The following is a 24,593-nucleotide window of genomic DNA, read 5'->3' as shown; positions in this document are numbered from 1 at the left end:
CTCCCACTCTGCATGGGTATGTGTAAAAATACACCCCAAAACACATTATACTACTTCTCCTGAGTATGGCGATACCACATGTGTGGCACTTTTTTGCACCCTAACTGCCCTAAGGGGCCCAAAGTCCAATGAGTACCTTTAGGATTTCACAGGTCATTTTGAGACATTTCGTTTCAAGACTACTCCTCACGGTTTAGGGCCCCTAAAATGCCAGGACAGTATAGGAACCCCACAAATGACCCCATTTTAGAAAGAAGACACCCCAAGGTATTCCGTTAGTAGTACGGTGAGTTCATAGAAGATTTTATTTTTTGTCACAAGTTAGCGGAAAATGACACTTTGTGACAAAAACGAATAAAAATCAATTTCCGCTAACTTGTGACAACAAATAAAATCTTCTATGAACTCACTGTACTACTAACAGAATACCTTGGGGTGTCTTCTTTCTAAAATGGGGTCATTTGTGGGGTTCCTATACTTTCCTGGCATTTTAGGGGCCCTAAACCGTAAGGAGTAGTCTTGAAACAAAATTTCTCAAAATGACCTGTGAAATCCTATAGGTACTCATTGGACTTTGGGCCCCTTAGCACAGTTAGGGTGCAAAAAAGTGCCACACATGTGGTATCGCCGTACTCGGAAGAAGTAGTACAACGTGTTTTGGGGTGTATTTTTACACATACCCATGCTGGGTGGGAGAAATAACTCTGTAAATGGACAATTGTGTGTAAAAAAATCAAAAGATTGTCATTTACAGAGGTATTTCTCCCACCCAGCATGGGTATGTGTAAAAATACACCACAAAACACATTATACTACTTCTCCCGAGTACGGCAATACCACATGTGTGGCACTTTTTTGCACCCTAACTGCGCTAAGGGGCCCAAAGTCCAATGAGTACCTTTAGGATTTCACAGGTCATTTTTGTTTCAAGACTACTCCTCACGGTTTAGGGCCCCTAAAATGCCAGGGCAGTATAGGAACCCCACTAATGACCCCATTTTAGAAAGAAGACACCCCAAGGTATTCTGTTAGGAGTATGGTGAGTTCATAGAAGTTTTTTTTTTTTTGTCACAAGTTAGTGAAAAATGACACTTTGTGGGAAAAAAAATAAAAATCAATTTCCGCTAACTTTTGACAAAAAATAAAATCTTCTATGAACTCGTCATACACCTAACAGAATACATTGGGGTGTCTTTTTTCTAAAATGGGGTCACTTGTGGTGTTCCTATACCGCCCTGGCATTTTACGGGCCCAAAACCGTGAGTAGTCTGGAAACCAAATGTCTCAAAATGACTGTTCAGGGGTATAAGCATCTGCAAATTTTGATGACAGGTGGTGTATGTAGGGGCGAATTTTGTGGAACCGGTCATAAGCAGGGTGGCCTTTTAGATGACAGGTTGTATTGGGCCTGATCTGATGGATAGGAGTGCTAGGGGGGTGACAGGAGGTGATTGATGGGTGTCTCAGGGGGTGGTTGGAGGGGAAAATAGATGCAATCAATGCACTGGGGAGGTGATCGGAAGGGGGTCTGAGGGGGATCTGAGGGTTTGGCCGAGTGATCAGGAGCCCACACGGGGCAAATTAGGGCCTGATCTGATGGGTAGGTGTGCTAGGGGGTGACAGGAGGTGATTGATGGGTGTCTCAAGGTGTGATTAGAGGGGGGAATAGATGCAAGCAATGCACTGGCGAGGTGATCAGGGCTGGGGTCTGAGGGCGTTCTGAGGGTGTGGGCGGGTGATTGAGTGCCCTAGGGGCAGATAGGGGTCTAATCTGATAGGTAGCAGTGACAGGGGGTGATTGATGGGTAATTAGTGGGTGTTTAGGGTAGAGAACAGATGTAAACACTGCACTTGGGAGGTGATCTGACGTCGGATCTGCGGGCGATCTATTGGTGTGGGTGGGTGATCAGATTGCCCGCAAGGGGCAGGTTAGGGGCTGATTGATGGGTGGCAGTGCCAGGGGGTGATTGATGGGTGGCAGTGACAGGGGGTGATTGATGGGTGATTGACAGGTGATCAGTGGGTTATTACAGGGAAGAACAGATGTAACTAATGCACTGGTGAATTGATAAGGGGGGGTCTGAGGGCAATCTGAGCGTGTAGACGGGTGATTGGGTGCCCACATGGGGCAGATTAGGGTCTGATCTGATGGGTAAGAGTGAAAGGTGGTGATAGGGGGTCATGCTGTGGGCGATCAGGGGGCGGGAGATCAGTGTGCTTGGGTGCAGACTAGGGTGGCTGCAGCCTGCCCTGGTGGTCCCTCGGACACTGGGACCACCAGGGCAGGAGGCAGCCTGTATAATACACTTTGTAAACATTACAAAGTGTATTATACACTTTGTATGCGGCGATCGTCGGGTTAACATCCCGCCGGCGCTTCCGTATGGCCGGCGGGATGTTGCGGTGGGTGAACGGAGTCAGGCGCCGGCGGAGGATCGCGTCACGGATGACGCGATCGCTCCGCCCATGCCCCTACAAGGACCGCCGCCTCTGTGGGTGAGCTGGTCCTTGCGGGCTCCACTTCCCGGCCGCCTCTGTGCGTTAGGCGGTCGGGAAGTGGTTAAGGTTGGTTCCTTGTTGTTTTGGTCTTCTGGGCACAGTGATTGACCCAATTATTTACAGGTCATTGGCCAGAATTCAATAAGATCAAGCTGGTGATAATAAGGCAAGTGAAAACTTACCACCACAAACTGATCAGTATTTTAAGTGTTAATTCGCTAAAGGCACGTACACACACCGTATTTTGACAAGCGATGGTGGATCAGTCAAAAACAGTCTTATCAGTCTGCCAACAGCTTGTACACATGTGCTACTGTCAGTAGAAAGACTGCTCCGCTGGAGGGTCTGACGGACCCATCACTTGTAAAAATATGATGTGTGTACGCGCCTTAACCACTTGCCGACCACACACTCATAACGTGCGTCGGCAAAGTGGCAGCTGCAGGACCAGCGACGCAGTACTGCGTCGCCAGCTGCAGCCTAATTAATCAGGAAGCAGCCGCTCGTACGAGCGGCTGCTTCCTGTCAAATCACGGCGGGGGGCTCCGTGAATAGCCTGCGGGCCGCCGATGGCGGCTCGCAGGCTAGATGTAAACACAAGCGGAAATAATCCGCTTTGTTTACATTTGTACGGCGCTGCTGCGCAGCAGCGCCGTAAGGCAGATCGGCGATCCCCGGCCAATCAGCGGCCGGGGATCGCCGCCATGTGACAGGAGACAGCCTGTCACTGGCTGCACAGGACGGATAGCGTCCTGTGCAGCCCGGCTTACCAGGGGGGGCCAGGTAGGAGAGGGAGGGGGAGGATTTCGCCGCGGAGGGGGGCTTTGAGGTGCCCCCCCCGCCACCCACAGCAGGCAGGAGAGATCAGACCCCCCCAGCACATCATCCCCATAGGGGGGAAAAAAGGGGGGCAATCTGATCTCCCTGCCTGCACCCTGATCTGTGCTGGGGGCTGCAGAGCCCACCCAGCACAGATCAATCAAACCAGCGCTGGTCCTTAAGGGGGGGTAAAGGGTGGGTCCTCAAGTGGTTAAAGAAGCTTGCCTTATCAAGGTGTGGTGATACGTTTTCACAGTGAGAGAATTATCTTATCACTTCAATCCTTAAGTTATCACCGCTGTAGTTATTTTCACATGCAGTAGATAGGGAGCACAGGCAGGCAGGCAGGATGTAGCTCCACCCCTCCTGCTGCCAGGACGATTACAGCTAGGCTGGGTAAGATAGCCAGGGAAGAGAGAGGCTGTGGCTGGGTATGTGTGTGTCTCTGTGTGTGAATTTCTGTGTGTGTCTGTGTGTGAATTTCTGAAAGTGTGTGTGTGTGTGTATATGCTTGGTGCCTCTCACTTCCTCTATGTGTGCCTACTGTGTATATTTCTCTCTTCATAGAGTCCCCCTGCATAAACTTGTAAAAAAGTAAAGCAGACAGCTCAGAATGCTTAATTTTACATTGCAATCTGTAGTAACACTCCACTTAATGACAGCTCAGGCCAGGTGATAACTCCTCAAACACTTTACACTTGCATTCATCTCTGTGAATTACAATCGTGGCCCATATGTAATTCGCTTTTTCTCCTTAATTTTGCCACATTAATATTTTCACACCTTCTCAATAAAATGCCTTTTGAACCCCCAGTAAGCAAGAAAATACACAAAATAATTTTGATAGAACTTTTTCTACTACTTTTGGTATTTTTTTAATTGTGAAATGCTGAAAAGTTAGAGAACATGAAACATTTTCATCTAGGAGGAAACTTAGGAGAAAAGGGGAATTGCATATGGGCCCTTGTCTTTAAATTTAGAATTCTGTCATTATTTTAAGGATTGAAACCTGTAAGTTTAGAAACCACTCCTAAACATAAAGACAGAATCCTTAGTTTAAGTATTTCCCTGAGGTAAATTGCTTAGTGAATGCTAAATGCTTTATCATCATGGTGATAACAGTAAAAAAAAATCAGAAATGTCATTAAAGACATGAGATGAGCTTAGTAAATTGTGGCTTTTGTCTATATCTTTGAGCACCTGCACTTTCTCCCTGCACTTGCTTTATATGCACAAGTGCACTTTTTACAGTTCATTACAAAATTGACTATTATACTTGTTCTTATCTAGCTGATCTGGCTTCATTGGTTTGCACTGCACCAAGCACTTTATGGTTTATTCCAACTGCCTTAATGCATTTTCAATATGTGTATGTGTGCATGTGTGTATGAAATTAATTATTAAAATAATTTTTACTATGCTGATGGCCTCCATAGCACGTTGCAGAGTATATATATATAGTCATGTCACTGACTGTCCTCAGAGGAGCTTATAATCTATTCCTGGCATAGTCATAGTCTAATGTCCTACATTAGTATTATTATTATTATTATTATGTATTTACAGAGCAGCGACATCTTCTACAGTGCCTTACAGAGTCCATAGTCGTGTCACTGACTGTCCTCAGTCAACGTAATCACCCTAATCTTTTAATCAGCAACCCTTAACTGATATTTAATCGTATCCCTTTTCCCGTAACCATTTTCCAAAATTACTAGCCTCACCCTATTCTCGGCTAACCACTTTTTTTGTGCAAATTCCTAACCCTAATATCCTGATCTGACAGAACTATCTAACCTCCCTTTTTCCTTTGTCTGATAACCCTAACCTTAAAGTGACCAGTAACAAAAGGATTCTCCAGTCGATTGATTGTCCAATTCACTTGTAATATCAATAATTCAATAATAAAATTATTGTAATTGCAGAACCTTGTGTGCCCCCTTTCATCTGTTCCTTTGCTCCATAAAAGCATGTTTATATATACAGTTTTAGACATAACTACCATTGGTAAGGAAAGGTGGGGGGAAAGGCTGCGCATCCCTAAACACATGTTGCAATTGAATGGTTAATCGCATAGGCATACACCGCCTCTGCCAGACTGAAAAATGCACGCCCTGCATCCAAGACAAGTGCTAACATTTATTAAACTAGGAGGTGCTTTAGCTTCCAATATGGTTTGCATGCAAAGTATATTATACTAGACACTTGCGCCACGGTGAGGCAGACCTCCGGGCAAGTGACCTAACCTAAATTTAAAACCTTGGGAGCAGCTAAGCAGAAAAAATGTGTAACTTACATTTAGTAGAACAGCGAGAAGAATGCCAGCGCATACCACTAAGGCTGCATCTGAAATGACCACCAGCTCAGTGTGTAGCACCTATATAGACTTTCTGCACACTTCGCATTCAATTCAGATGCAAATCATATGCAAATCTGCTGCTACTTATCATGCAAACAGGAAACTCAGGAGGAGGGGCTGGGAGCAGCTAACCTGACAGTTACATAGTTACAAAGTTAAGGAAAGGTGGGGGGAAAGGCTGCGCATCCCTAAACACATGTTGCAATTGAAACCTTTCCTTAACTTTGTAACTATGTAACTGTCAGGTTAGCTGCTCCCAGCCCCTCCTCCTGAGTTTCCTGTTTGCATGATAAGTAGTAGCAGATTTGCATATGATTTGCATCTGAATTGAATGCGAAGTGTGCAGAAAGTCTATATAGGTGCTACACACTGAGCTGGTGGTCATTTCAGATGCAGCCTTAGTGGTATGCGCTGGCATAACTACCATTGGTGCATACAAATATGTAAATGCGGATCCTAAAATGTACGCTAGATCAGCCATGTTCACTTTGAACTCCCCTCTGTGTGGCATAACATTCAGAAGTGTTAAGTATGTCCTCTGTAAAGCACCAGAAGATGCCAGCTGAGGTATATAAATACATAATAATGCACACGAAGGAAGAACAGCTTACGAAAAGTATACTGAGTCACTGGAACACCTGTTCAGACATTTATTTTATTAGTGCATAGAAAGAAAAAGGAACCAAGTGCAAAACACACTTACTTTCCTGGTACTGGTTTTAGGAGTTGTTTGACATAGTTTGTCAAATGTTCTGGTAACAATGGTTCTCTTTCTGCCTGCTGGGATAAATTAGGTTATTGGTACATATACAATATGCGTATGTGCCAACATCAAAGAATGTGAACAATAGAGTGGGTTACACCAAATGCACAGTTACATTTTAAGCTTTAGTTTCTAATGTTTCAGTCTACCCAGAAATGATACATGATACAATATATTAAGAATTAAACTTGACGGCTGAGCCATCTGCTGGCTTTTTCCATTTTCAGCTGTCACATTTCTCCATAGAGTCTGACTTTGTTCCCACCCACTTTATGCTTTGGAGTGCTCCCCAACCCAAATTTAAGTACAGAATTACAACCTTCCTTTTGCATTCTAAAAAACAAAATGAACAACATCTAATAAAGATCACTATACAGCTGCAACATTATTTCCACAGTAATAAGAACTTAAAGGGAACCTTAACTCTAAACAAAAATGAGTTTTACTTACCTGGGGCATCTACCAGCCCCCTGCAGCCATCCTGTGCCCTCGCTGTCACTCATGGCTCCCCTGGTCCCCCACTGCCAGCTAGTTTCGTTTTTTGGGAGTCGGCTAGCCGCCATGCGTACGTTTCTACGCATTCCCGCTGGTGCAGGAAGCTATTGCAGACATCAACAAGTACATTTTTACGCGTTATGGGTGTAATGCATAAAAGTTGGCAACAAACGAAACTAGCTGGCAGTGGGGGACCAGGGGAGCCATTAGTGACAGCGAGGGCACAGGATGGCTGCAGGGGGCTGGTAGATGCCCCAGGTAAGTAAAACTCTTTTTTTTTTTTTTTTTTTTTTTTTTTTTTTAGAGTTAAGATTCCCTTTAAAGGAAAACAAAAGTTTGCTTTCCTAAAACAGAAAGAATTTGCGATAATTCAGGTTGGAGTGAGCTTGAGATGTCTCCCAGAGCACCACTGCTGAATATATGCAAATCAACCATTGTACCCTTAGAAGCTAAACACACCTCCAGAACCGCTGGAATGCAATGATGTGTCAGCTTGTTAATTTGTACAGAGCCATAATAATCCAACATGCATACAGACTGTTTCGGATTGTTTGATCCTCATCAGTGCATGGCATGGATTAATTTGGCTCTATGGAGTAGGGCTTGTAAATCCGAGAGGTACAGACTAACCAGCAAGCTCATGGTGACCCAGAACTCATTGGAGTGTGTAAGGGACTACAATGGTCCTAAAAGCCCCCTTACTAAGATTTTAAGAAAAACAAAAGTTTGCTTTCCTAAAACAGAAAGAATTTGCGATAATTCAGGTTGGAGTGAGCTTGAGATGTCTCCCAGAGCACCACTGCTGAATATATGCAAATTAATCCATGCCATGCACTGATGAGGATCAAACAATCCGAAACAGTCTGTATGCATGTTGGATTATTATGGCTCTGTACAAATTAACAAGGTGACACATCATTGCATTCCAGCGGTTCTGGAGGTGTGTTTAGCTTCTAAGGGTACAATGGTTAATTTGCATATATTCAGCAGTGTTGCTCTGGGAGACATCTCAAGCTCACTCCAACCTGAATTATCGCAAATTCTTTCAGTTTTAGGAAAGCAAACTTTTGTTTTTCTTAACATCTTAGTAAGGGGGCCTTAGGATCATTGTAGTCCCTTACACACTCCAATGAGTTCTGGGTCACCATGAGCTTGCTGGTTAGTCTCTACCCTTTAAAGGACACCTGGGGTGAGAAGGATATGGAGGCTGCCATATGTATTTCCTTGTAAGCAATGCCAGTTACCTGGCTGTCCTGCTGATCTTGTGGCATAAGTAGTGTATGAGTCAAAATCCTGGAACAAGCCTATGGCTAATCCAGGAAAACTTGAGTCAGCTGAGTCAGAGTACCTGATCTGCTGCATGCTTATTCAGGGTCTATGGCTAAAAGTATTAGAGTCATAGGATCAGGAGGACTGCCAGGTAACTGGTATTGTTTAATAAAAGGAAATAAATATTGCAGCCTCCATATCCCTCTCCCCTCAGGTTCCCCTTTAATTGACCCCATAGTGAGAGCTACATGGAAGCTGACATATTTATTCTCTTTTAAAACAATGCCAATAGCCTGCTGATTCTCTTTCTTTAATGCTTCAAGCCACTGATCAAGCCCATGTATGCAAACCAGGTGGAATCAAAAACCTGAAACACGTATGCAGCAAATGCAGTCAGACACAAATGAAGCAAGAAAGATCAGCTGAGAGGCAATTTGCCTGGCTGTCCTGCTTATTGTCTGCACCTAATACTTTTAAAGAGACTCTAAAGTCTCATAAAAATCATCTTTTTATTTCAAAAACCTCTGTAACATTATTGCCCTAACTAAAACGCCGCATCCGTGCAGCTGAACACTAACTAAATCCCCCCAAACTCCCCAGGGCGTGCTGCGGGGAGCACTTCCGTGAGAGGCAGAGCTTTCAGCTGCAGCTCTGCTTTTCCACCCGTCTATCAGCGCGGATCGTTAAATACATATCAATTAGGTATACTTACTTTGATCTCTACTTGTCTGTAAATAAAGAGGACGGCTGTTACAAATATTTGCAGAAATCTCCCCACGAGAAAGAGGCAGCAAGCCAGGGAGGGGACTTGAACAAGTATGACGATGAGAGAGTCCTGAGGATAATTAGTAAAGTTTGCACCATTTCAGTACAGTAATAGCCACTTTAAAGAATTGTGTTGTCAAGTTCTTAACTTAGTAGATTATTGCCACAGTATTCTCTTATTACTTTAAATGGTCTATTCTTACAGAAGTATTTGAAATACTTAATTACTAAAATATAAGATTTTGGGCTTACAAAAACTCACTGTGTTCATAGTCCAACATTCAAATATGTCTGTTAGCTGCACAACAAACCTGCAGAAAAATGACAAAATGTCACAAATGTGTTTTCTTTGTAAAAACAATAACCAATCCTTAATTACAGAAGTCGCAGGCCAAGGGAAGGGTGGTAACTTTTTGGCTTCCTACAGTCCATAGGCTCCAAATGGAAACATTCTAGAAACAGGACAAAGATGAAAGAGCAGGTGATTACAAAGAAGGGGGTGCTAACTGAGTTGACACTGGAGTTGGTAATATATACTGTTCAAACAAAAATTAAAGGAACACTTTTTTATTCAGAGTATGGCATCAATAAAACTGATGTTGATCTGGTCCGTTAACTAGTGATAATCAGTTTCAGCTGCTTTTTGGTCTTAATAAAATTGACAACAGTTAGGCTAGAGGGGCATCAATGAGACAACCACCAAAACAGGAATTGTTCAACAGGTGGAGACCACTGACATTTTTTTCCTCCTTATCTTCTTTTACTTTTTAAAAACTATTTTGCATTTGGCTGTGGTCAGTGTCACTACTGGTAGTATGAGGCAATACCTGAACCCTCCAGAGGTTTTTACAGATAATCCAATTCCTCCAGGATGGAATAGCAATGCACACTATTGCAAAAAGGTTTGATGCGTCTCGCAGCACAGGAATGGAGAAGATTCCAGGTGACAGGCAGTTTCTCTTTGAAGGTGCTTAACCCATCATCAGGACTGTTATCTGCTCCATTGAGCAAGGAGAGACAGAATGAGTACGGTACTTCCAGAGCCCTACAAAATGACCTCCAACAGTCCACTGGTGTGAAGGAGTCAGATCAAACAATTTTAATGAGGATGTTTTTAAGGGCCCTATATCCTCTAGTGAGCCCTATGCTTACTGCCTGGCGTAACTGAGCTCAAGTGGCATTTGCAATAGCATACCAGAATTGGCAGGTCCACCAATAACACCCTGTGCTTTTCACACTTGAGAGAAGGTTCATACTGAGCACATGTGGCAGAGAGAGAACTGGGCACCATCCAAACTCAGTCCTTTATTGATCCAACTTACCAATGAAAAGCAACAGCATACATCAACAGTCAAAGGGGTGAGGAGCCATGTGACTGGCACAAGGCAAGACAACGGTACCTTGACTGCTTTTAGGTAGCAGGATGAAATCCTTGGACTCATTGTCAGAACCTACATTGATGCAGAAAGTCCTAGGTTTCTCCTAGTGCATGACAATGCCCGGCCTCATGTGGTGAGAGTATGCAGGCAGTTCTTGGAGGATGAAGAAATTTATGCTATTGAATTGTCTTAATGCTCACCTCTAAATCCAACGGAACACCATTGAGACATTATGGCTCAATCTATCTGACGCCTCCACTGTCTAGGAGCTCAGTGATACTCTGGACCAGATCTGGGTGGAGATCCTCAGGACCCCATCCATCATCTCAAAAGTAACATGCCTCGAAAGTTGTCAGGGATGCATGCAAACATGTGGGAGTCGGAGCATACAAACTGAGTACGATTTTTATTTCCTGTAATGAAATTCTGGCAAAATTAACTAACCTGCCATATCATTTTGTCACTTTGATGTTCAGATGTATTTGAATTCAGGTCTCTGTCTGTAGGTTGATAATTTTAATTTTCATTACATCATGTGGCATCCTTTCCTTTCTAACACATTGCCCAGTCCATTTCAGTATCAGCATGATTTTGTTTTTTCCCCTGATCTGATGTGCATTCAAAGTGTTCCTTTAATTTCTCTGAGGAGTGTACTTGCTCCTCTTGTATGTTACCATGCATGGGGAGGCATCTCATGGTGGCAATACTTGTTAAGGAGGTGGGGGATCTCATGAATTATTGTAACACCTCTTTAACACAATCCAGTAAGTATCTACTGCAGTAAATTATACTGATTTGCTGGGGTAGTGTCGTGTTTATGGACTTACTCCCCAAAAACACTACACCACAGCCGTCATGGCGGAATCGTGCATCACCTCTTGTTTCGTTGCATGCAGCGTTGCGGAGGGGGGGGGGAGGAAGAGATGCGGAGGCAAGGGTGAGCCGACCATAGTCCACTTCCGGGTTGCGTAGGCGTATTACGTTACGCGTTTCGTCACGACACACGTGACTTCGTCAGGCGTGACGTAGGCGAGGGATGCGGCATCTTTTATAGCCTCAAAATCGCCCTTGAATTAAGGTAATCTTGCACGAATTAAAACAAAGGTCTGGCTGCTGCCATCTACTGGCCAAGATTAATATATGCATTTTACATCTGAATGCTTGAAACAAATTGTATCTGTAAAGTCTGTTAAATGCAGCAGGTCATTACAGAAAAGATTTTATATTTAAATCCTTATTGAGGCCTTTGGGGAATAGAGTTCCACACTTATAAATCCACATAGATTCCTTTCTTAATAGTTGTGTATCATAGTCACCATGGCGTGGGCTGATATTCAACCTATAGATCCCCATAATTCGTAAGCCCGATACATCTGAGCCATGAGTGGTTTTAGGGCTCGTTTCCACTATAGCGAATCTGCATGCAGGCACTGCATGCGGATTCGCATAGGCAATACAAGTGGATGGGATTGTTTCCACTTGTGCGTCGTGCGGGTGCGTTTCGGCGTGCGGCAAAAATCTGCACGACAGGGTCGTCAGATTTCGCGTGCGGCAGGAATGCGGGCGAATCGCCGCTAATGCATTCAATAGGGAAATCGCATGCGGCTTTGTCAAGCGGATTTCCCCGCGATTTCGCATGCGATTTCGCATGTAAAGCAATGGAGCTTTACACAGGCAGTGACATGGTTAAATTCGCCTGGCTCCTTGCCATGCGAAATCGCATGCGAAATCGCGGGTAAATCCGCATGTGGAAACGCAGCCGCATGCGATTTCTTCTGCGGTGGAATCCAGATGATTCCGCACCGCTACAGTGGAAACGAGCCCTTAAGTGTAATACAAGAGGATTCAGTTTCTTCTCTAAGGATTGTTATACAGACATGTTGCTTGGCTCTCTGTTGGTTTTGTTCTAAGGAGAGGAGAGGACAAGCAAGAGGAGGTCTACAAAAGTGGTGGATGAATATTACCGACTGGGTGGATCAACTTGAGGAAGCAGTGGATGTCAGGGATTTCTGTATTCACACCATATTATCCCCTCACAAATGATCATTTTTTAGGCAACAAAAATCTATCGTGTGCACAGTGTCTTAAAATGAGGCAGAAATTAAAGAGTCACTGTAGTGACATAGTATAATGCAGTAAATGATTCAGGATACACAGTTTTATGGCACTGTTCGTGGTTTCAGCATCAGGAACACTTCCTATATATATTGCTGTATGTAGCCCCACCCTCCAAGTGATCTTTAGCCTAGGCTATTTAGATATGCAGAATTCCCTTGCCAGAGCATTGTGGGAGACCAGCATTATTTTCACTGGCTTCAGAATTCTCAGAAATAAACATTCCACAAAGCTGCATCTGACAGGACTAAATAAATTGGCACCTGTGATAAATTTCAGAATGTAAATTGGATTGAGGAAAGATCTTACAATGTGCAAACAGGAGTGATATGCCTGTATTTTAAAGTTGCAATAAAACCATTACTATATACTGCATTATTGATCAGAACCCAGACCTTTTATTTATTGCACACTAACAGTAACAATGGTAAAAAAAAAAAAAAAGTACACAGGGCTTTGTTTTACTTTTAAATGCCTTTCCCGTTTACAGCTTTTGTGCACATAACCATTGGTTTTCTGTATATATAAATTCAGTATTTATGCTGTTGTCACTTACCAGCACAGAGAGTAGCAGAAGCCCAGGGTAGATCCTATAAGTCTGTGTTCAGTAGATAAGCATGCAAAGAAAGGATAATAATCCATGCCAACCTCCAGGGCAGACAGAATATAGACTAGAACTATAAGAACAGGAGAAAATACTATTATTAGTTAGCTGAAGAATTACCGGTATACATGGGAAATAATGACTCAAAGCAGAGGTGCCACATAAGATGGAATAAAGGAGAGAGTTGCCAATCTGTAACAAGAACCACTATCTGCATGCTCTTTAACCACTTGAGGACCCACCCTTTACCCCCCCTTAAGGACCAGCGCTGTTTGTTTGGATCTGTGCTGGGTGGGCTCTGCAGCCCCCAGCACAGATCCGCGGCCACACAGAGCGATCAGATCGCCCCCCTTTTTTCCCCCCTATGGGGATGATGTGCAGGGGGGGTCTGATCGCTCCTACCTGCAGGCATGTTGCGGGGGGGGCACCTCAAAGCCCCCCTCCGCGGCGACATTCTCCCCCCTCCCTCTCCTACCTGCTCCCCCGGGAGATCTGGGCTGCACAGGACGCTATCCGTCCTGTGCAGCCAGTGACAGGACGTCCCCTGTCACATGGCGGCGATCCCCGGCCGCTGATTGGCCGGGGATCGCCGATCTGCCTTACGGCGCTGCTGCGCAGCAGCGCCGTACAAATGTAAACAAAGCGGATTATTTCCGCTTGTGTTTACATTTAGCCTGCGAGCCGCCATCGGCGGCCCGCAGGCTATTCACGGAGCCCCCCGCCGTGAATTGACAGGAAGCAGCCGCTCACGCGAGCGGCTGCTTCCTGATTAATCAGCCTGCAGCTGGCGACGCAGTACTGCGTCGCTGGTCCTGCAGCTGCCACTTTGCCGACGCACGGTATAAGCGTGCGGTCGGCAAGTGGTTAACCACTCTGGTTAACCAATTGGCGGCCGCAGAGTGGCTCCCTCAGGACCGCCTAACGCTACTTGGCGTCAAGTCCTGGGGGAGAAGATGAGCAGGGAACGCCTGCAATCGTGGCTGGCAGGCTGTTAAAAAAGAAAAAAAGGCTGTATTTACTTTGTACAGTGCTACGATCTAGCGCAGTGCTGTACAAGGGACAGCTCTGTCAATTGGCTGTCCCCTGGAGTTGCAGGAAAATAGATCTCTCTCATAGGCTGATGAGAAGCGATCATACTGATTGGCTGTCGGGGGGAGGGAGGAAAGAGGGAGGGAAAAAAAAACTAAATGAAAACATTTTTATTAAAAAAAACTAAAACAAAAAACATTTTTATTAAAAAAAATAAAAACATTAAAATTAATTTAAAAAAATACAAATCGCAGCAGCAATCAGATGCCACCAACAGAAAGCTCTTGTGGTGGCATGAAAAGGAGGCAAGCAGTCATTCGCTGGCTTCCAATCCTAGGTATGCTTCACTGTCTGGTGCACAAAAACTTTTTTGGGAAGCGCATGAATGTGTGTGCCCATTAGTGTTGGGCGAACAGTGTTCGCCACTGTTCGGGTTCTGCAGAACATCACCCTGTTCGGGTGATGTTCGAGTTCGGCCGAACACCTGATGGTGTTCGGCCAAACTGTTCAGCCATATGGCCGAACTAAGAGCGCATGGCCGAACGTTACCCGAACGTTCGGCTAGCGCTGTGATTGGCCGAACGGGTCACGTGTAGTGTTGGGCGAACATCTAGATGTTCGGGTTCGGGCCGAACATGGCCGCGATGTTCGGGTGTTTGAGCCGAACTCCGAACATAATGGAAGTCAATGGGGACCCGAACTTTCGTGCTTTGTAAAGCCTCCTTATATGCTACATACCCCAAATTTACAGGGTATGTGCACCTTGGGAGTGGGTACAAGAAGAAACATTTTTTAGCAAAAAGAGCTTATAGTTTTTGAGAAAATCGATTTTAAAGTTTCAAAGGGAAAACTGTCTTTTAAATGCGGGAAATGTCTGTTTTCTTTGCACAGGTAACATGCTTTTTGTCGGCATGCAGTCATAAATGTAATACATATAAGAGGTTCCAGGAAAAGGGACCGGTAACGCTAACCCAGCAGCAGCACACGTGATGGAACAGGAGGAGGGTGGCGCAGGAGGAGAAGGCCACGCTTTGAGACACAACAACCCAGGCCTTGCATGAGGACAAGAAGCGTGCGGATAGCAATTTGCGTTTTGTCGCCATGCAGTCATAAATGTAATACAGATGAGAGGTTCAATAAACAGGGACCGGAAACGCTAACCCATCACAGATGTTCATTGTTCATGTTACTTGGTTGGGGTCCGGAAGTGTTGCGTAGTCGTTTCCAATCCAGGATTGATTCATTTTAATTTGAGTCAGACGGTCTGCATTTTCTGTGGAGAGGCGGATACGCCGATCTGTGACGATGCCTCCGGCAGCACTGAAACAGCGTTCCGACATAACGCTGGCTGCTGGGCAAGCCAGCACCTCTATTGCGTACATTGCCAGTTTGTGCCAGGTGTCTAGCTTCGATACTCAATAGTTGAAGGGTGCAGATGGATTGTTCAACACAGCTATGCCATCTGACATGTAGTCCCTGACCATCTTCTCCAGGCGATCGGTGTTGGAGGTGGATCTGCACGCTTGCTGTTCTGTGTGCTGCTGCATGGGTGTCAGAAAATTTTCCCACTCCAAGGACACTGCCGATACCATTCCCTTTTGGGCACTAGCTGCGGCTTGTGTTGTTTGCTGCCCTCCTGGTTGTCCTGGGTTTGCGGAAGTCAGTCTGTCGGCGTACAACTGGCTAGAGGAGGGGGAGGATGTCAATCTCCTCTTTAAAGTCTCCACAAGGGCCTGCTGGTATTCTTCCATTTTGACCTGTCGGACTCTTTCTTCAAGCAGTTTTGAAACATTGTGTTTGTACCGTGGATCCAGAAGGGTATAAACCCAGTAATTGGTGTTGTCCAGAATGCGCACAATGCGTGGGTCGCGTTCAATGCAGTCCTAGGCCGAAGAGGTCATAGCCTAGGGTCACAAAAACCTGTTTATTTGGGCTATTTCAATGGTAGTGATGGTGACGTACATAAATCTCAGCCATGGCCGTTAGCAACGTCTGAATTTCACGAAATGTCTCATGCAGGTAGAAGACATATTGTTAGACTTGGATTCCAAAGATGGGGTCCCTACATCTCTGCAAACCAGAGTTACAGGGGTCCAAAATTGGTAAAATCCCCCATAGGCTTTCATTGCCTCCCTATTTCACTTTCCAAAATCTCACATCTTTTCAAAGGGCAATGGCTCAGCAGTACCAAATTTTCTAGCATTGTAGGGACCCTTAGGGGGAACATGACTGGTGAGTTTCGGGCCCCTAGGCCAAAGAGGTCATAGCCTAGGGTCACAAAAACCTGTTTATTTGGGCTATTTCAATGGTAGTGATGATGACGTACATAAATCTCAGCCATGGCCGTTAGCAACGTCTGAATTTCACGAAATGTCTCATGCAGGTAGAAGACATATTGTTAGACTTGGATTCCAAAGATGGGGTCCCTACATCTCTGCAAACCAGAGTTACAGGGGTCCAAAATTGGTAAAATCCCCCATAGACTTTCATTGCCTCCCTATTTCACTTTCCAAAATCTCACATCTTTTCAAAGGGCAATGGCTCAGCAGTACCAAATTTTCTAGCATTGTAGGGACCCTTAGGGGGATCATGACTGGTGAGTTTTGCCACTGCTGAGCCATTGCCCTTTGAAATGGTGTGAGATTTTGGAACGGTAAATAGTAGGCCCAATGAAAGCCTATGGGGGATTTTACCAATTTTGGAGCCCTGTAACTCTGGAGAAGATGGTCAAGGACTACATGTCAGATGGCATAGCTGTGTTGAACAATCCATCTGCACCCTTCAACTATTGGGTATCGAAGCTAGACACCTGGCACAAACTGGCATTGTACGCAATAGAGGTGCTGGCTTGCCCGGCAGCCAGCGTTATGTCGGAACGCTGTTTCAGTGCTGCCGGAGGCATCGTCACAGATCGGCGTATCCGCCTCTCCACAGAAAATGCAGACCGTCTGACTCAAATTAAAATGAATCAATCCTGGATTGGAAACGACTACGCAACACTCCCGGACCCCAACCAAGTAACATGAACAATGAACATCTGTGATGGGTTAGCGTTTCCGGTCCCTGTTTATTGAACCTCTCATCTGTATTAAATTTATGACTGCATGGCGACAAAATGCAAATTGCTATCCGCACGCTTCTTGTCCTCATGCAAGGCCTGGGTTGTTGTGTCTCAAAGCGTGGCCTTCTCCTCCTGCGCCACCCTCCTCCTGTTCCATCACGTGTGCTGCTGCTGGGTTAGCGTTACCGGTCCCTTTTCCTGGAACCTCTTATATGTATTACATTTATGACTGCATGCCGACAAAAAGCATGTTACCTGTGCAAAGAAAACAGACATTTCCCGCATTTAAAAGACAGTTTTCCCTTTGAAACTTTAAAATCGATTTTCTCAAAAACTATAAGCTCTTTTTGCTAATTTTTTTTTTTCCTCTTGTACCCACTCCCAAGGTGCACATACCCTGCAAATTTGGGGTATGTAGCATGCAAGGAAGCTTTACAAAGCACGAAAGTTCGGGTCCCCATTGACTTCCATTATGTTCGGAGTTCGGGTCGAACACCCGAACATCGCGGCGATGTTCGGCGAACGTTCGCGAACCCGAACATCTAGGTGTTCGCCCAACACTAGTGCCCATGTGTATTGGTGGATAATTTGCAGTTCATGCAATTACCGGAGACAGGGGGTAGTTTTTTTTGGGGGGGGAGCCATTAGGCCTCACATATGACTTGCTATGCTAGCGGTCACAATGTCTGTGTAATGATCGCTGCTGCAGCAGGCATTGCTGGAAGTAGTAGTGCTGCAGCTCAGGTAGTTCTGATCTCTTTTCATGCAAGCTGCATAGCTTTGTCGGCCTTTCCCTGCTGTCAGCTTGTGACATTCACCGGTGTGGGAATCTGCATGTCTGCTCCCATTGGATGACCTCAGTATAAAGATCTGCTTCCTGCAGGGTTTCCTTGGGTTTTCATAGCTTCAGTTTAAGCCCGTCTTGCTGTCGCTTTAGCCCTCAATCGTGTTTCTTGTTCTAAAGATACTTTGCTGGTCTTTGCATCATATATTGGTTCATTGCCAATATATATGCATACCAGCACGTTTATTATTTTCCTTGTATTTGTGTTACGTTGATACATCAGTGTCGCTGATGTATACGTACACGAACTGTTTATATCCTGTGTGCAGTTAGGCCTCGTTCAGACTATACGCGCTGCCGTCCGCATTTTGGCAGCGCGTATAGTGTGCGACACGCAAGAACGGTAGAAGGGCATAGACAGCCCTTCTACCGTTCCCATCATATGCGCTGCGTGGCAGCGCGATTGCGCTATCGCGTGCTGCACGCATTTTTGGGAATCGCAGCGCAGATCCCATTCATTGTAATGAATGGGATCTGCAGCGCAGCGCATAGGAGCGCAGATGGCGTGCGATCGGACGCGTTGCGTTCCAATCGCACAGCCATCTGCGCTAAATGATGTGAACGAGGCCTTAGTCAGCTTTCCAGCACGTTTTGGTAGGTTGCGCGTACCGTGACCACCCGTGCTGAGGTAGTAATCCTGTTCTGTTACTGTTTGTGGATTGCGTTCATCTCTGCGAAGAGATAACGAATCCTTCTGAATCCTGTTCTGTTACCGTTTGTGGATTGCGTTCATCTCTGCGAAGAGATAGCGAATCCTTCTGAGTCCTGTTCCCTGTATTACTCCAGTCCTAGTCAGCGTTCCTGCTTATGTCATATATCGGTTCATTGCCGATATATACATATGTTAGTCAGACGTTACAAATAGTTTCATTGATAGCTGTAATTGTAATACGCTAGGAGAACATACTTATTGTATATTTGTCTGTGTTACGTTCATCTATCTTGATCCTGCTTTTTCCTGACTATCCTGTCCTGTCTTTGTGAGGCACGCCATCGCCGCATCGCATTGGCTGCCTCATTCCAGTCTGTCTGGTTTTGGACGCTTGCTGTCACTAAGTAGTGGCTAGTTTAGCAAGCGTTCATTCTGTTTACCTGTCCTGATCTCCTCAGTTCTGGTTTGTGCGCTCAGCGCTACTTTGCGCTGAGACGTTATAGCGAAAGCATTGTTTGTGGCTGTCAGATCTGCACCGGCTCTGTGCGCCACAATCTCCTGTTGGAGTCAGTCCTCCCCTCCACTATACTAGGGATAGCCTGTTTCCTTGTGCTAGTGTGTGTACCTCCTCCACGTCAGCTCATGCGTTGCATGCTGACTGTGGAGAATACACCACCAAGCCTTACATTATGAAAACCCCATTACCAATCCCCATTGTGGGGGGGATTCCCAGAAAGTATGACACTGTTAATTATGGTTCCTGTTCCTTTAAGAAATTTGAAGAACTTAACTCTGAAACACAAAATGAGTTTTTCCCTGAATGTGCCAGGTTCCTGGCCAATCCCGATCTCCAAGCGACTCCTGTTTCAACCTGGGCACTCCAACTAAGTTATATTTTGTTTAAAGGGGAATTATTCCAGTGGGCATTTGATGTTCTCAATCATTCCGATTTGAAAGAGAGACCGCTGGAATTTCTAGCGTTTGTGATCCATAACTGGTTGCGCATAGATCCATTGCCTTTTCCTCTTAATGAACTCCTGGCAGCAGGCCAATCAGCTTCTCCTTCAATTGCTTGCAAAAATGTTCAGCAAGCAGAAAGTGTTACTGATAATTTTCCTGCAGCCTTGAATAAATCACCAAAAATAGCAGGGTCTAAGGCAAAACGCAAACGTTCTAAGAAACGTGTCCGATCTGCAGAGTCATTATCCTTAGCGACTGAGACCTATAATGAGATTCTGCCATTAACAGATAATGAAATGCAATGGTCTTTCAGGGGAGTTAAATGGACTTATGAAACTACTAATGAACTTTCCTCCCTGGCTAGGGAAAATAAAGATTTTTGTTTAAAAGAATTATCTGAGTATGATTATGAGGAGATATTACAGAGTATTGAACAAATCAACTTATTTGTGAAGCAAGGAAAGTTTGCATACACTACAGTTCAGCACTTGCTACAGGTATTGGAGATTCTTAGGAATAAGGAATCTGCCAATCACCTGCTAATTAACCCAATATATGTCCCTGCTACAATCATATCTGCAAACCATGATCTGCCTGTTAAGTATGCTTGGAATCCTCCATTTGAGAAAGGAGAGATGGAAGCTCTGGTCAATGAATGGAAGAATGATTCAAGTTCATTTTGTCAATTTTACAGTGCAAAAAGTGAATTAGTATTGAATGCATGCATTAAGTCTGCCTATAACCTAATAAAAACTGGTGTGTGTGGGTATGACTTTGTGGCTCCATTGATTGATGTGTGGGAACTGATTTTGGATGATTTTTATGTGACTCCGAATTCGCAAATTTGGCGTTCTGACCCGCCTGCTTCAGCACCTTTGGCTGATTCAGCAGGTGATTCGGAGCTCTTTTTGTGTGAAATTGAAGTTCCTGCAATTCCACCCTGTACCATGGATAACTCAGTGTTACTTACCAGTAAAACAGAAGCCACTGATACATTCTTAACCTTGCCCTGCGCAAATTTCTCAGCAGAGAATCCAGAGGTCCTGCTGACTTCCGAGTCCAGCCTAGCCAGTACTCATGACTCTTTGTTCAGTGAAACAAACACCAGAAAAATCTTGCCTGCTTCTGCAAACATTTCTGCAGAAATTACCTGTGTTAATAAAGTTCAACTCCTGTCTGATCCAGCAGATGCCAATAGATGCACTACATCAGTTTCCGAGTCCCAGCAATCCTGTCTAGAAACCTCAGAACCCCAGCATCTGAATTTTCCAATTTTACAAATGAATGGTGATTCAGATGCGCAAACATTGTGTCTTGATCTTCCTGTTTCTACACCTCGCTCTAGTTTCGTGAATAGCTCAGAGCATCTGCTATGTGAACCTGAAATCGCAAAATTATTACCTTGTTCAGAAAATTTTCCAAAAAATTTGCCCTGTACCATGAATTGTGCAGTAGATCTCTCCAATGAAACTCAGGTCACAGAATCATTATGCTGTCCAGCAGGTGCTTCCATGGTTTTGCCCTGCATATATGGACTGTTCAGTGATCCTGTCCAGTGAAGCTGTGGTCGCAGAGTCTTATGCTTCACCCAGTACTTTGGATACTTTAAACCCTCTAGCAGAGGAGTCTGAGGCACTGCTTACCTCAGTTGGTGTTGCAGTAATATTCACTTGTCTAGCAGCTGTTTTGGAATTACAGTCTGCTCTAATAAAACTTGATGAATTTCTGCCCAGCAAAGCAGAAGCCATTGAAATATTGTCCTCGTCAGCAAGTGTGTCAGATACCTTGCCCTGTACACAGTCTGATTTAACCAATGTTGTTGAGTCCCTCTCCAGTGTTGTAACAGCCGAGGAACTCCAGCCCTGTCCTCTGCATGTTTCAGAAGTCTTGCCCTGTAACATGGATAATTCTGATTCTCTGGTCAAAATAACAGAAGTCTCAGAATTTCAGTCTGATTTAGTAAGCATTCCTGAAACCCTGCCTTGTATCCTGAAAAATTCTGGTTCTCTGGCCGCTGTGGCAGAGGTTCCAGAGTCCCCTTCCTGTCCAGGGAATTCCTCAGTTTTGCCTAGTCCAGTGGGGGCTGCTGCAATACTGACTTGCTCTGCAGCGCCTCATGAGCTCCAATCCAGTGTATTAAATGAATCTCTGTCCAGTCCAGAGGTAGTTGTGGAGTCCCTATCTGGTTCAGTGCATACATCGGAAGATTTGTCCTGTCTTGTTAGTGCCCCTGAATCTGATTTGTTACTGACTTTGCTGGAATCAGCGACATCTAAGTCTGATCCTGCATTCTCGTGTAAAAATCCAGTAGTTGCGAAGTCTAGTCATGATGATTTTTTGGCCGGTCCTGGTTTTGGTCCCGTCTTGGCTGACCCTGAGGCTCACAGTTCCTTGACGTGCCCAGAGGTTTCTCTTGTGCCAGTGTGCCCAGATGTTCTTTGTGTGCCAGAATGCCCAAGTGTGTCTAAGGTGTTAGCGTGCTCTGATGCTTCCTTAGTGGGAACATGTTCTGATGTTGCCAGTCTGCCTGCATGCCCAGAGATGGTTCTGGTCCCTGAAAGCCCTGATATTGATGTTTGTCCTTGTGGCCCTGACTCGGGAATTGCCCTAGGTTCCATAGGGGTTCTTGATAGTTCTCCATGTGAGCCTAAGGGGCATTCTGATCTATGGGGATCTCTTTGGAGCTTCAAGGTGTTCTGGGAGGTCTCTGAGAAAACTTGTCCTGGTGCCTTGGACTGGTTCAACAGTGGGTTTTGTGTTGGTAAAGACAGTACCGGTGGGCATTGCAAAGGCTTTGGCGTTTCTGAACGGTTCCTGGAAGGCGGTGGGTATCGCTCAGGGAGTTTCGGAGGGCTTTCTTCTGGAAATCATGGTTCTTATGGGTGTCACACTGGGGCTTGTAGTACTGATGGACATGGTTCTATAGGTTCTGGTTCTGATGGGTCCAGTCTTGTGGGGACTGATTCTGGAATTCGGTCTTGCCGGGCTGTCCCGGTCATCATGAAGTATCAGTCAGACTGTTTTGTTGGGAATTTCAGTTTTGAAAAGCGTCTGGAATCCGCTTTTAAGGGCGGGGGTACTGTAATGATCGCTGCTGCAGCAGGCATTGCTGGAAGTAGTAGTGCTGCAGCTCAGGTAGTTCTGATCTCTTTTCATGCAAGCTGCATAGCTTTGTCGGCCTTTCCCTGCTGTCAGCTTGTGACTGATTATCATTCACCGGTGTGGGAATCTGCATGTCTGCTCCCATTGGATGACCTCAGTATAAAGATCTGCTTCCTGCAGGGTTTCCTTGGGTTTTCATAGCTTCAGTTTAAGCCCGTCTTGCTGTCGCTTCAGCCCTCAATCGTGTTTCTTGTTCTAAAGATACTTTGCTGGTCTTTGCATCATATATTGGTTCATTGCCAATATATATGCATACCAGCACGTTTATTATTTTCCTTGTATTTGTGTTACGTTGATACATCAGTGTCGCTGATGTATACGTACACGAACTGTTTATATCCTGTGTGCAGTTAGTCAGCTTTCCAGCACGTTTTGGTAGGTTGCGCGTACCGTGACCACCCGTGCTGAGGTAGTAATCCTGTTCTGTTACTGTTTGTGGATTGCGTTCATCTCTGCGAAGAGATAACGAATCCTTCTGAATCCTGTTCTGTTACCGTTTGTGGATTGCGTTCATCTCTGCGAAGAGATAGCGAATCCTTCTGAGTCCTGTTCCCTGTATTACTCCAGTCCTAGTCAGCGTTCCTGCTTATGTCATATATCGGTTCATTGCCGATATATATGTTATGATCATGTCTGCAGCGTTTACTGCTGGCTGCAGTGGTATTGTAACCCAAGCAGTTCTGATGTCATTACATGCATTTTCTTGCATAGTTTGGTTTGCACTTAAACTAGTTGCTGATTCCATCTGCAGTCACTCTGAAATTAATGACAGTTTAACATGCTCTTGTGTAAACAAACATTGTCTGCCGCAGTGGAGGGGCAGTCCCTTTCCTGCAGGCTGCATATCATTGTCTGCCTTTTCCTGCTATCAGCCTGTGATTAATTACCATTCACTTGTGTGGGAATCTGCAGGTCTGCTCCCATTGGATGACCTCAGTATAAAGAACTGCTTCCTGCAATGTCTCATGGGCTACCATAGTCTCAGATTCTATCTGTTACTCTGCTCGTGCCCCACCTCGTTCCTGGTCCGTGTGGACTGCGCTGACTCCTGCGAAGGGGTCAGCGAGTCCTCCTAGTTCTGCTCTTGTTCTAGAAGTTGTTACTTGCTTGTCTTGTGTCATATATTGGTTCATCGCCAATATATACGCATACTTGCGCATTTTGTTATTTTCCTTGAATTCGTGTTACGTTGATACATCAGTGTCGCTGATATATACGTACACGAACTGTTTATATCCTGTGTTCCGTTAGTCAGCGTTCCAGCACGCTGAGCTAGTTATCCTGTTCCTGGTCCTGTTTGTGGATTGCGTTCATCTCTGCGAAGAGATAGCGAATCCTTCTGAGTCCTGTTCCCTGTATTACTCCAGTCTTAGTCAGAGTTCCTGCTTATGTAATATATCGGTTCATTGCCGATATATACATATGTTAGTCAGACGTTACGAATAGTTTCATTGATAGCTGTAATTGTAATACGCTAGGAAATCATACTTATTGTATATTTATCTGTGTTACGTACATCTATCTTGATCCTGCTATTTTCTGACTATCCTGTCCTGTCTTTGTGAGGCACGCCATCGCCGCAACGCATTGGCTGCCTCATTCCTGTCTGTCTGGTTTTGGACGCTTGCTGTCGCTAAGTAGCCGCTAGCTAGCAAGCGTTCATTCTGTCTACTTGTTCTGATCTCCTCAGTCCTGGTTTATGCGCTCAGCGCTACTTTGCGCTGAGACGTTATTACGAAAGTGTTGTTTGTGGCTGTTCGGATCTGCACCGGCTCTGTGCACCACAATCTCCTATTGGAGTCAGTCCTCTCCTCCACT

General features: G+C 45.1%; 1 protein-coding gene across 1 annotated transcript in view; it reads right to left on the bottom strand.

Moving 5' to 3' along the window:
- Positions 1 to 24,593, bottom strand: part of LOC137561320 (stimulated by retinoic acid gene 6 protein-like) — an 87,536-nt gene that overhangs the window by 25,181 nt on the left and 37,762 nt on the right. Inside the window, exons 5-8 of the mRNA XM_068272598.1 lie at positions 13,020 to 13,140; positions 9,232 to 9,280; positions 8,917 to 9,039; positions 6,381 to 6,457 (exon numbers count right to left, since the gene is read on the bottom strand). Of these exons, the coding sequence (XP_068128699.1) occupies positions 6,381 to 6,457; positions 8,917 to 9,039; positions 9,232 to 9,280; positions 13,020 to 13,140 (370 nt within the window). The remainder of the gene's footprint in view (positions 1 to 6,380; positions 6,458 to 8,916; positions 9,040 to 9,231; positions 9,281 to 13,019; positions 13,141 to 24,593) is intronic.

The sequence above is a fragment of the Hyperolius riggenbachi genome, chromosome 3 (assembly GCF_040937935.1).
Source record: "Hyperolius riggenbachi isolate aHypRig1 chromosome 3, aHypRig1.pri, whole genome shotgun sequence".
Lineage (NCBI taxonomy): Eukaryota > Metazoa > Chordata > Amphibia > Anura > Hyperoliidae > Hyperolius > Hyperolius riggenbachi.
This window is presented reverse-complemented; position numbering and strand designations above follow the sequence as displayed.